The 13678-nt window shown below is 36.4% G+C and overlaps 1 protein-coding gene across 1 annotated transcript in view; it reads right to left on the bottom strand.

Moving 5' to 3' along the window:
• Positions 1-13678, bottom strand: part of LOC150080591 (E3 ubiquitin-protein ligase RNF115-like) — a 227649-nt gene that overhangs the window by 84743 nt on the left and 129228 nt on the right. The window contains exons 7-8 of the mRNA XM_090381020.1: positions 6947-7019; positions 4931-5024 (exon numbers count right to left, since the gene is read on the bottom strand). Coding sequence (XP_090237146.1) covers positions 4931-5024; positions 6947-7019 — 167 coding nt within the window. The remainder of the gene's footprint in view (positions 1-4930; positions 5025-6946; positions 7020-13678) is intronic.

Raw genomic sequence — 13678 nt, 5'->3', positions numbered from 1 at the left:
TTTGGCTGGTGCAGAATAAGCCATAGGCTTTCTTGCACCATGCATGTTTTCAATTGTTTTAAAATCACTGAATCTGGTTTCAAAATCATTCACGACTTTCTCAATTTCAGAAACATATTTCTCAATATTAAATTCAAAAACAGGATATTTTTGCAAATGATTTTGCATATTTGCAAAATGATTGAATTTTTTTTCTTTGATATCCTTAGCCATTACCAAAAATTGATATTTATATGCAGAAAAACTACTGATCATGTCACCCTCATTTTTTTCCCCTTGTAATTCCAAATTCAGATCACACAACCACTCCGTATCTTGTCGCTGCTGATAATGATCTTCCATTTGAACAACAATTTTTTTTAATTTCATTCAGCAAATTTCGAAATCTCTGTAGAAACTTACTCCGACTCAACCAGCTCACATCTGTGTATAATGTCAGATCTGGTTCATTTTCATCGAGTTGCATTTTGAAGTCTCCACTGATTAGATTGTCCTCTGTTGGAATTCACGATTTTGAAAGCTATGTCCATAACACTTTTAGTATTTAATCTTTTGCTGGCTAACACTTGTTGGTGGATGACACAGTGGTAACTCAAAAAATCGGAATTCATCATCTTTTTGGGTCAATTTTGGCTGTGCGTCGAGAAGAGTAGTCACGTGGTTCAATGGATTTGAATAAGCGTATGTAGGGGTCACATAATAATAACATTTAGATTTTGACTAATCTACTTTTTAATACATATTTAAAATTCGCCATGATCGACCGAAATTAAGCCGCGATCAACTGGTAGATCGTGATCGACTTCTTGGCCACCTCTAATCTAAATGATCTTATATAACCTTTTCCATTCAAGAATAACTGCATTCCCAACACATTTTTTGTAATAGCCTAGAGCATGTATTTTTCAGCCAATTAAAATTTTAAATGCTACTTAAATGTTTTAAGTTAAACAGTTAGTGATTGTTATGTCATGAATTTGTTTTGAATTGGTTTTCTGAAATACCAGTAAACACTGAGGTATTTCAGAAAATCCTGCAGCGTTTGGCTTTAGTTACATGTAATAATTCCTGAATTCCATAAAAAGTTTCAAAACCAAGAATGCAGAGTAAGTGTACTTTTACCAAAGCAATTTAAGATATTCTCTCATACTTCTGAATTCTATTTGCTTCATGAATACCAATTACCCTAACTCAATAATTTGTATAAATATTATTCTTCTATTGCAATAATGGCTGATATATCATACACAAATAGCTGTGAATTGCTTTTGAACTTTTCCATATGTGAAATAAAAATTTTTATTCTGAGGTGGGAACCTGATACCTAATATATTTGGAAAAAACAATCAGTGGATCTAAATCTGCAAAATTCTTAGTGCAAACTGATAAAATATCCCAAAGATAACTAAATACTTTCTAAAAAACCATAAAATATACATGAGAGAATGAGAAAAAGATCATAGGACACAGATCATTACAGATCATGGTTAAGCGGAGGTGCCTCAAGCCATTTGAGATAATAAAAATTCATCTTATGAATTTTAAGATGAATTAAAAATTTATCTTAAAATTTACATTATCAACAACCTGAGCATTCCAAGGGTTGAGACAACTTTGCTGATCAACCGCATTTATATTCATGCACAAACAGGAGCTATTTAATGAAGTCACATATATATTTTGACACTTTAAGCACTGCCACTGTCAACTTTGCTGATCAACTGCATTTATATTCATGTACAAACAGGAGCTATATAATGAAGTCACATGTATATTTTGACACTTTAAGCACTGCCACTGTCTGGGTACTATACAATTACTGCATGAGTGTGATGTGCATATACACTGGTGTTCAAAGAAAGTGAATCACCCCTTAAAATTGTAATTGTCGTCTGAATAATGTAAGTATATGGCAATATTTCTTACAGATTGCATCATATAAAATTGACACACGTGGGTGATGACGTAATAGTGCATCAGCTGTTACTTTCATCTATATAAGCATGCTCTGCAACAGTTGCAGTCATTCCTTGCTTGTGTTCTCTGGTCAATCTACCTATTTTTCTGGATGAAAAAACCCAAGTTTCTGGAGGGGGGGAACCTTGCTATCTATGCCTGAGACTGACTAACTCAGCCATGGAGTGAAAAAAGCCAATAAAAGTTCCTCGAGTCATCGACGGGATTTGAACCTGCCATTTTCCACTTGGTGTGGGCAGGGCAGTGATGATACCAAGTGCTACTCGAGCAGACTAAACTTGATATAATAAAGAAAATAGAATGGGGCGTAAGGAGTGTATTAATGGCAGAATATATCATTGGATCATCAACATTTTTATGTTTTTTATGTGTAGTTAATAAAATTGCGTTCTTAATCTATCTATTTCTTATTTAGCCTTATTATTTCTACATTAAATATATTAAAAATAAAACTTTCTAGATAATGGAAAATTGAAATAACAGCACCTTGAATTCCCGAAGATGCCATTATTCTGAAAGTCTACTGTATTAACAGTCAATTCTTGTATAATATGTATACCTTGACTATTACTGCTCTTTGGTGAGCTCTGCGAGAAAACTGGATACCCAATTTCAAAAAGCAGTTAGCAATCTGTAAGATGGAAGGAAGCTTGTTAAAAAGACCTTTTACAAAACACAATCAAAAGCCTTAGAATGTCAAAAGCAACTGCTTGAGATGCTCTTGACAAGTTGCTCTTGTTCTTGAGTTGCTCCTAATGAAATGCATGGGTGCCATGTCATGCTTGAAGTACACCTGCAATCGTGTTTGCAAAAAATATGTTTTTTAAGAGGGATAGTAATACATTCTGCAAAAATCTAGCCTAAATGTTACCAGTCATACACTGCAGAATAGTCAACTGTCAACTCATGTCTACAAGTTCAAGATGTTGAATTCACTGGATATGATATATGCAATCCTTAATTGTTTAGCATATTTTCCTTACATTACCACTGAAGTGCTAGAAATTCTTCAAGTACTAACTCAGGCTTTCTTTAATGTTTTCTTCCTCACCCACTTCCACTCTTAATGGACACTCGCTTAATGGTCAACGAGTCACTTTCTTGCAAAACTTGGTGAACATTATCAGACACTCACTGATCTGAGATTCTTCACTTCCAACAATCCTCAATGCCAGCATTAATGTTACCATTACAAAACCCATATAAAAAAAATGCATACCTGCATATTCTTCAATGTGAACCTTAAAAGACATGTTCACAGGTACTTCTCTTACAATACTCATGACTTGGATGTACTGTTTGCAAGCTCACATACTATGTACCTGTAGCATGTGAGCTAATAAACATTACTGAAATCAGAAAAACCTCAGGAATCACCTCCTGAAGTTATGACAACCATGGGACATCCTGTATAGTTCATTTACAACAATATGATTGTAGGTGTGATAATCTTAGCAGAGTCCTATGCTATCTCCTTTAACTCTATAGTAGATGGCAAAAAAAAACAACAGCAAGTGTATAGTCGTCTTTACTTCACCAATCAATTTATTGAGGGGGGAAAAAAAGCAAGAAACAGTTTAAAATTTATTCTTAATTCTAACATTATATTATATAATAATATCAAAAAACATCATCAGAAACAGTTTACAAAAAAAAAAAAAAAAACACAATCAACTATGCAGCCAAAAAGTCAAGCTAAGTGAATATGCAAAAAGGAAAATGAAAATCTGTTGTGACCATAGCAAAAATGTTTTTTTGATGTGCATAGGATGGTAAAGAATGTTTTTATGACTAAACTCTTCCAATAAAGAAATAATTAATGATGGAGATATTTAATAATATCTAAAAGATATTTTTTAAAAATCTAATAGATATTTAGATTCTTAAGTTTTGCGATTTTTTGGTGTACAAGTTTGTTGTTTGTTTGTTATTTGGTTTTTAGGAGCATTAGCAACTAAGGCCATATTGCTCCAGGGATATGCGGTGGTCATTCCCTGACCTTTCCACATCCTCCGTATTTAGTGGTCACAGGCTCGAACCCCGGTCTAATCAAGAAGCATGTGCTACGCACTGCTGCTCCTGCCCACCTAGCTACAGAGGCGCCTTGTACAAATATACCAAGATACCAGCTAGACAGTTAAGACACTAATTTTAATAAAAGTACATGACTGAAATTAATTTGCATTACATGGCACTCCATGCACAACTCAAATGAAAACATAATACCCCCTTGAAGCAATATCAAAATAATTTTAAAACTGACATCATAACTGATCACAATTAAGTTGCCCTTAAGTAGCATATTTGCCCAATTCACAAAGGGCTGACCACAAATATAAAACTTACTGAAAAACCATCTGAGAATTTACAAACACTTAAATTTACAATTTCAAAGATTAAGTACCTTATAGATCTGGACAAGAAATTTATCAGCCTTATGGTAGTAATGCTCAACAATTTGGAAATTCACCATGCTACCTTTCAATATTCCAAGACAAATCTTAACTAGCATTATGCAGTTTTTAAGTAGGTTCAGGTTCTTTCTTTATAATTTTTTTTCAATACATTTCTTTCTTTATCATTTTTAATTACTCTTAAAGAATATAAGAATAACTCTTCATTCTTTACACTAATGGCTCCCAATCAGTAATCCACAGACCACTGTCAGTAAATGACTCTCTGTCAGTGTGCAAGAATTAGGAAGAAAAGGAAAAAATGGGTAACTGCTCTTACAGCTCTGGCCCCTAGAACTTTTATTGAAATTTCACAGATCCATAAGTCAAAAATTTGGGAAACACTGCATTAGACAATAAAAGGGACTTTAAAAGAAACATTGTTAATTAAAAGAATTTGACTCTATGAGTGGCTATTTTCACTCCATTTGTAGTAATCAAAAAGTTTAGTCTAACAATGGCATTAATTATACAATTTATAAAAGATCATTTAGGCTTACCAACTTGCTCTTGAGAAATCTTAACTGAAGGAATTTCTTCAATTTTTTCTTTTGATAAAGGGGGTGGACCTGTCCCATCCAACTGATTCATTAACTAAAAATACAAATAAATTGTAGACATATTTAAAAAACATACTGAATTCTGTGCAACATCAGTTTTTTAAAAATATTATTAATTATGACCAATTAATTGCTAATTAAAATATTAAGAATAGCATTAATTTCACCAAAGATAAGCATGCACAAATTCAGTAATGCACAATTTTAAGCTTGAAAAATGATTGGCTTGGTTACTTGTCCTTTTTTTTTTTTTTTTTTGTTAGTTGTTGGCACATCGGCTTCTGTGGCCATATTGCACCTCCCAAGGTTTTTGCATTTTCTACTCTGATCCAAGCCCGAGGCAAGATTCGAACCCCTGACCTTTGGGTTGCCAGGCAGGCACTTTACCCACCCGGCTAGCCCAGTCAGCTGCTTTTGTCCAACCTAAGATTATACTATTACTCCAACATAAGAATTTCTATTTTAAATATCAGGAAATAATTAGAAAAATCTCTCATCTTTTAAACATTTCAGTATACTTTAACTACAGATGAATGATACTGCTTGGTATCCATGATAAATGCTATCAGTCAGCAAAGGACAGGGCCACTGAAAACGTCATGTCCATAGTAAAAGTATGTTATATTAGCTTACTGCTGGTTGAGTGGGGCCATTTTTGACTCAACCTTTTTCTTTTTGCACTTTAAAATGTTTATTCAGCAAAACTTGCAATGCTTTCCAAGGTTTTTTTTTTGTCAGTTTCTTTATTAAATTTTGACTTTATTCAACAAAAATTCCTATCGAACAAGGTCAAAGTAATCCTCAAGGTGGCAATATCCTGTATATAATTACTTACAACTGCCAAAAAGTTAAAAATGAATAATAACAACGAACAAGTAACAACCATCCTGAACACCTGTAGGATAGTCAGAGTTCCTTGACCAACAGTAATAACAGCCAGATAAAATATCGAGCAGGATCTCTTCTATGACACACAGGTTGAAAACTACTGCCATAATTCCATCCACATACTTGCAGTTTTGAAATGATGCACACAAGATCCTTTGGCCAATAGATTTAGTTCCAGCTATAAGGATTATAACTGGAACCAAATATTGATACAAGATTCACTGGATCATAGTGCCATTTTCCAGCCATCCAAATTCTATCGGTAATCTTTCATCACCACAATTTTTGATTGTTTTTATTATCTGTTTATTGCAGTAATGAGAAGTTTGCAGATAGGGCATCAACTATCAAACTGAAATTCTCTATGAATGGTTCATCTGCATATGGGAACATTTCTAGTATGCAGATCTCAGCATTAGTCATTTCCTGTCTGCTGCTGCTATGTACAGTCCTGCTGCTGAAGCAGCTTAAATTGCAAGTTTCTCCCCACCTAGAACTACCACCAGTTTTTCAGGATTATATATCTTTGACACATTTGAGCATTAGGCATGCACCTGCAAAGAAATAAGGAATATATGAAGCTGCACCATATGATATTCTTAATCACTCATCTCCATATCTCTCTGTAATGTTTTTCCAGTATGCCAGTTACCAATCTTACCCCCCCCCCCCCACACACACACTTTTATTATTGGCAGTAGGCTATTTGTGTTGCATGTTATTTGTAACAGAAATATTCTGGGCCTTACATTTTTTTGTGAATCAATCTAAAAATTAAATAAGGATGAAATCACTGAATACCATCTCTAGATAAAATTAAAATAATTGTGCAGTGACAAATATACAACACAGAAGATTTTCAATTTGCTTTGCTTATTAATGACCTTTAAAATTACATCTGCGCTGAGGTATGCCCAGTTAATGTTACTATATTCTAAACTAAGCAATAGTTAAATGACAATTTCAGATTCAGCATATAATATTCAAAATGAATCATGTAAATATAGCATATAATATTCAAAACCTGAAATAAAAATTGACAGTATATCAATAAAGAAAAAATCTAACCTGCGTAATAATAGTATTCCAGCCTCCTCTTCCCCAGGCATAGTCACCAGGATTACCATGGAGATTTAAAAAGCTGAAACATAAAAATTATAAACTTAACATGTCTATTAAAAAACGTAATAGCCAAGAAACTTCTGAAAGTAACAAAAGCTAAGCAAACAGTTTTCTAATTAGACAAACAGCAAAGTCCCTAAGTACATTAATATTCATAACAGTTTGGTGCATTAAGAAAAGGTCCAACAAGTTTATTATTATTATTATTAGTGGTAGTAGTAAAGGCATATATGCTAGAAAGCAAGCTTATAAAGCATCAGCCAGAAAAAAAAAAAAAATACCTTCCCACATCAACTGTCCAGCTGCTGGCCCATCAATTTGTATAGTTTTTTCATGAATTTATTCAAATTACCCACTTCCACAACAACACGTGGAAGTGTGCTCCAACAATCACCACTTGCTGGCAAACCTCTTCACATCCTGCGACCATTCTTCCTCAATTTAAATTTATGCTGCCTCACACATGTGTAGTCTGAAAACAAAGAATGCCATCAACACTAAGCTTACTCAACCCATTCAAAGCTTTAAACACTTCAATCAGATCACTTCACAGTCACTTAGTCTACATGCTACAATTTGAAGAACTGAAGTGTGCGTCCTTAGCACACATCAGTTCATCTGTAATGTAAGAGAACTTAAGGATGCTCTTACCTTTCTTACCCATCTCGCTGCCCTTTAACCTGTTTCAGCAGATCTATATAATGCCTAAAATGAGGCCTCCAGACCTATACGCAGTACTCAAGATGTGGCCTAACCATGGCCTTGTACAAAGGAATAATCACATCCTTATCCCTGCTAGCAAAGTTCCTATATATCATTGACAACCCCCCCCCCATGAGCTGTCCTGGCAGCATATCTGCACTGCTCAGAGAATTTCATGTCTGACTGTACAATTACCCCCAGATCTTTTTCATTCTCCAATACCCTTGAGTGTAATACCACACAGTTGATAACTGGGATTACTACTACCCATATACATACCATGCATTTGCCAATGTTACAACTTAAACTGCCATTTCTTAGAACAGTGACACAATTTTTCTATCTTATTGCAGTAGCTCAACCTGATTATTGTCATTAACACCCTGCCAACCTTTGAACCATCTGAAAACTGACATTAAACCTGACATACCTTCAATATCATTAATACAGAAAACAATGGGTCTAACACTGAACCCTGGAGGGACTCCACTAATAACATTAGTCTATGAAGAGCAGTGCCCATTAATAATCACTCTGTCTTCTCTCACTCAACCATCCTTTTATCTAGAGCAGTAACTTATCCTTAATAGACACTGCTCCAATTTGTACAACAGCCTTTTATGTGCAGCAGTATCAAAAGTTTTTGTAAAAGTTGATTTTTTAAAATAAATAAATGCACAAGGCATAATACTTTAAGAGTTTGGTATCTATATAATATCGGTGTTTAGATACACCATAGATAACTCTTCATAAACTACAAAGTAGTTGTTGTGGGCATCATTTGCTGTTTCTCATATTGTGCTCTGCCTTCACGACGAGTTGCCATGATATTGCACTACTTCGAATAAGTAACTCTTCACTAATAGAGAAGACTATTGTTACTTATTCTCAGTTGAGTACCAACCACCCAGACAGCACTGTTTCACGGCTATTGGCCGATCATCAGTGGGTGGGCAGGTACCCTGGTAATGCAGACATGACGACCCAGTTGTGAAGTTAATCACACAATATGAGAGATGCCAAGAGGTGTAGATGTCAATATTTAAAATAAATAAATGCACAAGGCATAATACTTTAAGAGTTTGGTATCTATATAATATCGGTGTTTAGATACACCATAGATAACTCTTAATAAACTACAAAGTAGTTGTTGTGGGCATCATTTGCTGTTTCTCATATTGTGCTCTGCCTTCACGACGAGTTGCCATGATATTGCACTACTGAAGGCAGAGCACAATATGAGAAACAGCAAATGATGCCCACAACAACTACTTTGTAGTTTATTAAGAGTTATCTATGGTGTATCTAAACACCGATATTATATAGATACCAAACTCTTAAAGTATTATGCCTCGTGCATTTATTTATTTTAAATATTGACATCTACACCTCTTGGCATCTCTCATATTGTGTGATTAACTTCACAACTGGGTCGTCATGTCTGCATTACCAGGGTACCTGCCCACCCACTGATGATCGGCCAATAGCCGTGAAACAGTGCTGTCTGGGTGGTGGTACTCAACTGAGAATAAGTAACAATAGTCTTCTCTATTAGTGAAGAGTTACTTATTCGAAGTAGTGCAATATCATGGCAACTCGTCGTGAAGGCAGAGCACAATATGAGAAACAGCAAATGATGCCCACAACAACTACTTTGTAGTTTATTAAGAGTTATCTATGGTGTATCTAAACACCGATATTATATAGATACCAAACTCTTAAAGTATTATGCCTTGTGCATTTATTTATTTTAAATATTGACATCTACACCTCTTGGCATCTCTCATATTGTGTGATTAACTTCACAACTGGGTCGTCATGTCTGCATTACCAGGGTACCTGCCCACCCACTGATGATCGGCCAATAGCCGTGAAACAGTGCTGTCTGGGTGGTGGTACTCAACTGAGAATAAGTAACAATAGTCTTCTCTATTAGTGAAGAGTTACTTATTCGAAGTAGTGCAATATCATGGCAACTCGTCGTGAAGGCAGAGCACAATATGAGAAACAGCAAATGATGCCCACAACAACTACTTTGTAGTTTATTAAGAGTTATCTATGGTGTATCTAAACACCGATATTATATATGTAAAAGTTGATGTATATGATATCAAAATTACTTTTTGCATCCAATTCCTTTGCTACTAATATATCATAGGATCTAATCAGACTGGTCTGGAAAGATTGCCAGACCAGTCTGGCAAGACTGCCACTTCACAAATCCATATTGTGACTGCAGTATAACTGCATTCCTGCCTAGATGGTCCTGCAATATTTCCTTAACCAGAGCCTCCATTATTTTCCTAGCAACAAAAGTCAAGCTAACAGGTCTTTAATTAGTCATGTAACCTTCTCATCCCCCTTTGTGAATCAGAGATACATTCACACATATTCACTACATAGGGACAACCCCTGAATCCAAGGATGCTCTCATAATTATGGGATTAAAGGATTTGCTTACCTCCTTCGCTGCTTCCCTTAATGTAACTGGATAGATCCCATACACCTCAGGCACTTTTTTTTATGTTTAGCTTCACACAATTTCTCATTCACTTTCCTTTTAAGTTATGACAACATCATTTAGCTTCCCATTAGTTTGATAAACTTCTGGCATCCTTTTCCCTAAAGAATTCCTCACATGTGAATGTAGATGCAAAATAACTATTAAGTTTGTCAGTAACCTGAGCAGGATCATCCACAGTTAAACCATGAACAACTCACCCAATGTGATTCAACCCTTTCCCTCTACTGTTAATATAAGCATAGGAGTCTTTGCATTCTATTTCAGAATCTTCTCATAATGTCTTAGCTTGCCTAACCTCCTTTATGACTTAACTAGTTTATATCTACCACAGGCTTCTATATCACCTGATAATTTATATACATCAGATTCATTTTTCTTTTTTGCTATGAGTCTTATTAGTTCATCTCTCACCATTTAGGTCTAAGCTGTGAACTTTTCTCTTAGTGGTATAAAATCCTAGTAACTTCTATGATTACTTCTCTGAATTATTCCCATTTAGAATTTGCTATTGGCAACACCATCAGTTGGCCCCCACTGTACAAAATTCAAACTGCCTGAGATGTCTGTTGTCATTTAAGTAAATGCCACATCAGCACACCATGATCGCTGTTCCCCTGGGTGGTCTTTTACATGCATATTCTTAATTCATGAAAATCAGATGAGTACTGCTTCCTCTCGTTACCTCTCTAACTTTGTTTTTTTTTTTCTTTGTTAGTTGTTGGCGCATCGGCTTCTGTGGCCATAATGCACCTCCCAAGGTTTTTGCACTACGCTGATCCAAGCCCGAGGCAGAATTTGAACCCGCGACCTTTGGGTTGCCAGGCAGGCACTTCACCCACCCAGCTAGCCCGGTCAGCCCTCTAACATGCTGCTGTAGAAAACAGTGAGGGCCAACTGACGTTACTTGTAGCAAATTCAAAATGGGAAAAATTCAGGGAAGTAATCTTAGAAGCTACTCATACTAGGGTTTTAGATACCGTTCATGGTTTACCCATTATCACAAAAGTCTTGCTAGTGGGTCTGAGTGACTAACCCATAGGTCAATATCCGATAGGTTAAAATCTCCCATTATAAGACAGCTGATTTATTGGCCCATTCTAATTCTCTGTATAGTCGTTTATTACTTTTCATCAAAGATATTATACCAATAACACACTCCTACTTTCATTTTTGTTTTTCCAGTGCTTATGTCACACCAAACTGACTCAACATTGCATTGACTTAGATTTAATATGTTTCTTAACTATGAGCAACACCCTCCCCCCAGGTCTTGTCTGTTTTATCTGTGCATGTTGCACACCCCATATTCAAATTCTGCATCCCTTATGTCTGAGTGACACCATGTCTCTGATATTTCCACAGTGTTTGCATTTGATAAGTTAATCAGTACTTCAAATTTATTTACTATGCTCCTAGCATTAATGTACATGCAAGTATAAATGCACCTGTTCTTACTCTTAGTTACCCTAATATAGCACATGTACTTACTTGTTCCATGATGACCAAGAGAAGAGCTTGAAATCCCCAACACCTTGCTTTCTAGGCTGCTGCATATTCCAATAAAAGCAGTGAAAGTAGTGCAAGAATCACTTTCATCAACACCTGAAGCTCTATTTAATCTATTAAGTCTGTGTCCAAGCTATCAGTTTTCTTACCCACATAACACTATCTCAATAGCAAAACCTGAAAAGAAATTAGTCCCGTCCCTCAGAGGGAATCTTGGCTGTTCCCCCCCACGTCACTAGGGAAGGAGCCCAAAACTTCACAGAAGCACTGTCAAGTGGAAAATTGAGCCATGGATTTGTGGTTGATTTCTTCTGCAAGCAAATAATAGCCACATTCAGACTACGCAGTTTAAATCTCGATAATCCACACTCTCGATTATCCGACATCACACCAAACTAATAAGAACAACGGATAACTTAAGTGAAAACTCGGCTGACCCCACTTCAAAAGAAAGACTATTAAGTGGACCACGGACCACCCAAAACCGCAATGATTACCCACAAATTATAGAACAAAACGGAGATGGTGACAATGCAAAACTCATACCAGCAACCAAAAAGAATAAGAGGCTCATCACCACAAAGTCTAAGCAGGAGACGAGATCACAGAGTAAAACGAAGGAGCCTCAGGGAAAAATGGGAATCCAACCAGACAATATTGAAGATGCTACCAAACAACTGGAATCACTGAACATAGACCCCCACTCTCCCTGAAGGCACATTCCTGGAACAGGTCCTGGCTCTCCGGATTGAATTAGAAAACAAACTAAAAGAATCCACAAGCACAATTACTGCTGTCCTACAAGCAGAAATTGTTTGTGGATTCTAAAAGAATCCACAAGCACAATTACTGCTGTCCTACAAGCAGAAATTGTTGGCAAAAGATCAAACTGAAGAAGGTCCTTCACAATGTCCATGTCGAGTCAGAAAGAAATGCAGCCAAACTGGAGGCATACCTAGAGAGTAGGGACACTCAAATGCAACAGCACGCCCCAACATACTCTGAAGCGCTGAGAAAAATCAATTCAAAAGAACCAACTATGGTACAACCCAAAAAGAGAAAAACACTCCTACTAAAACTGCACCTGGTGTTGCTCAAGCCAGCTGCACCTGAAGCACCCAACACAAGTGAAGAAATAAAGAAAGTGGTCATAGAAACCCTCTCAGAAGACCTCAGAAACACAAGGATAAAATCAATCCGTAAGACCTGCAATACTGGTTTCGTAATCAAAACCGAGTCAAAGGAAGATGCTCACAAGATCCCAACTATGGAACTCCTTGCTGAACCACTGTGCAAAAAGGAGCCATCAATAAGATCTTTGTTGTTGAAAATGACATTGATCACACCACCCTCTGAGAAGAAATCTACCATGAAAACCTGCAGCAGTACTTCCCAGATGGAAAGCCGGAGAAATTCATCACACTAAAATACCAGACCAAATCCAGGAGGACTGTGAATGCCGCAAACTGGGTTGTGGAGCTTGCGCAGCAAGCCTAGCAGGCACTCACTCATCATTCAAGAGTCATACATCATTCACTCATCATACAAGATTGGGGCTCACACCGTTTTAGGGAACATGTGGCCATCAAGTGTTTCAAGTGTTGCCACTTCGGCCACACAATGCACGTGTGTATACAGGTGGAGTAGACCTGCGGTCACTGTGCAACAAAAGGTCATGGCTATGATAAATCTCCTAATAAAACCACTGACCCAATCTGTGCAAACTGCCGAAGCCTAAAATTAACACACACCCACTCAATCCTTGACAACAAATTCCCTGTATATGTTAAGGCACACAGCAACAAAGAACTGAATATGGGGACTCTGCCTAGACACTATAATAATACCAGGCTTAAATTTTTCCGGATTAATGCTCAGTGAGCTAAGTGAGCTGGCCAAATCAGATAGAAGACTGAAGAAGAAAATATAGATATTCTCCTGATCCA

The sequence above is a fragment of the Mastigoproctus giganteus genome, chromosome 9, assembly GCF_048544385.1.
Source record: "Mastigoproctus giganteus isolate SK-2022 chromosome 9, ASM4854438v1, whole genome shotgun sequence".
NCBI lineage: Eukaryota > Metazoa > Arthropoda > Arachnida > Uropygi > Thelyphonidae > Mastigoproctus > Mastigoproctus giganteus.
Note: the sequence above shows the minus strand (reverse complement) of the source record. Positions and strands in the feature narration are given on the sequence as shown.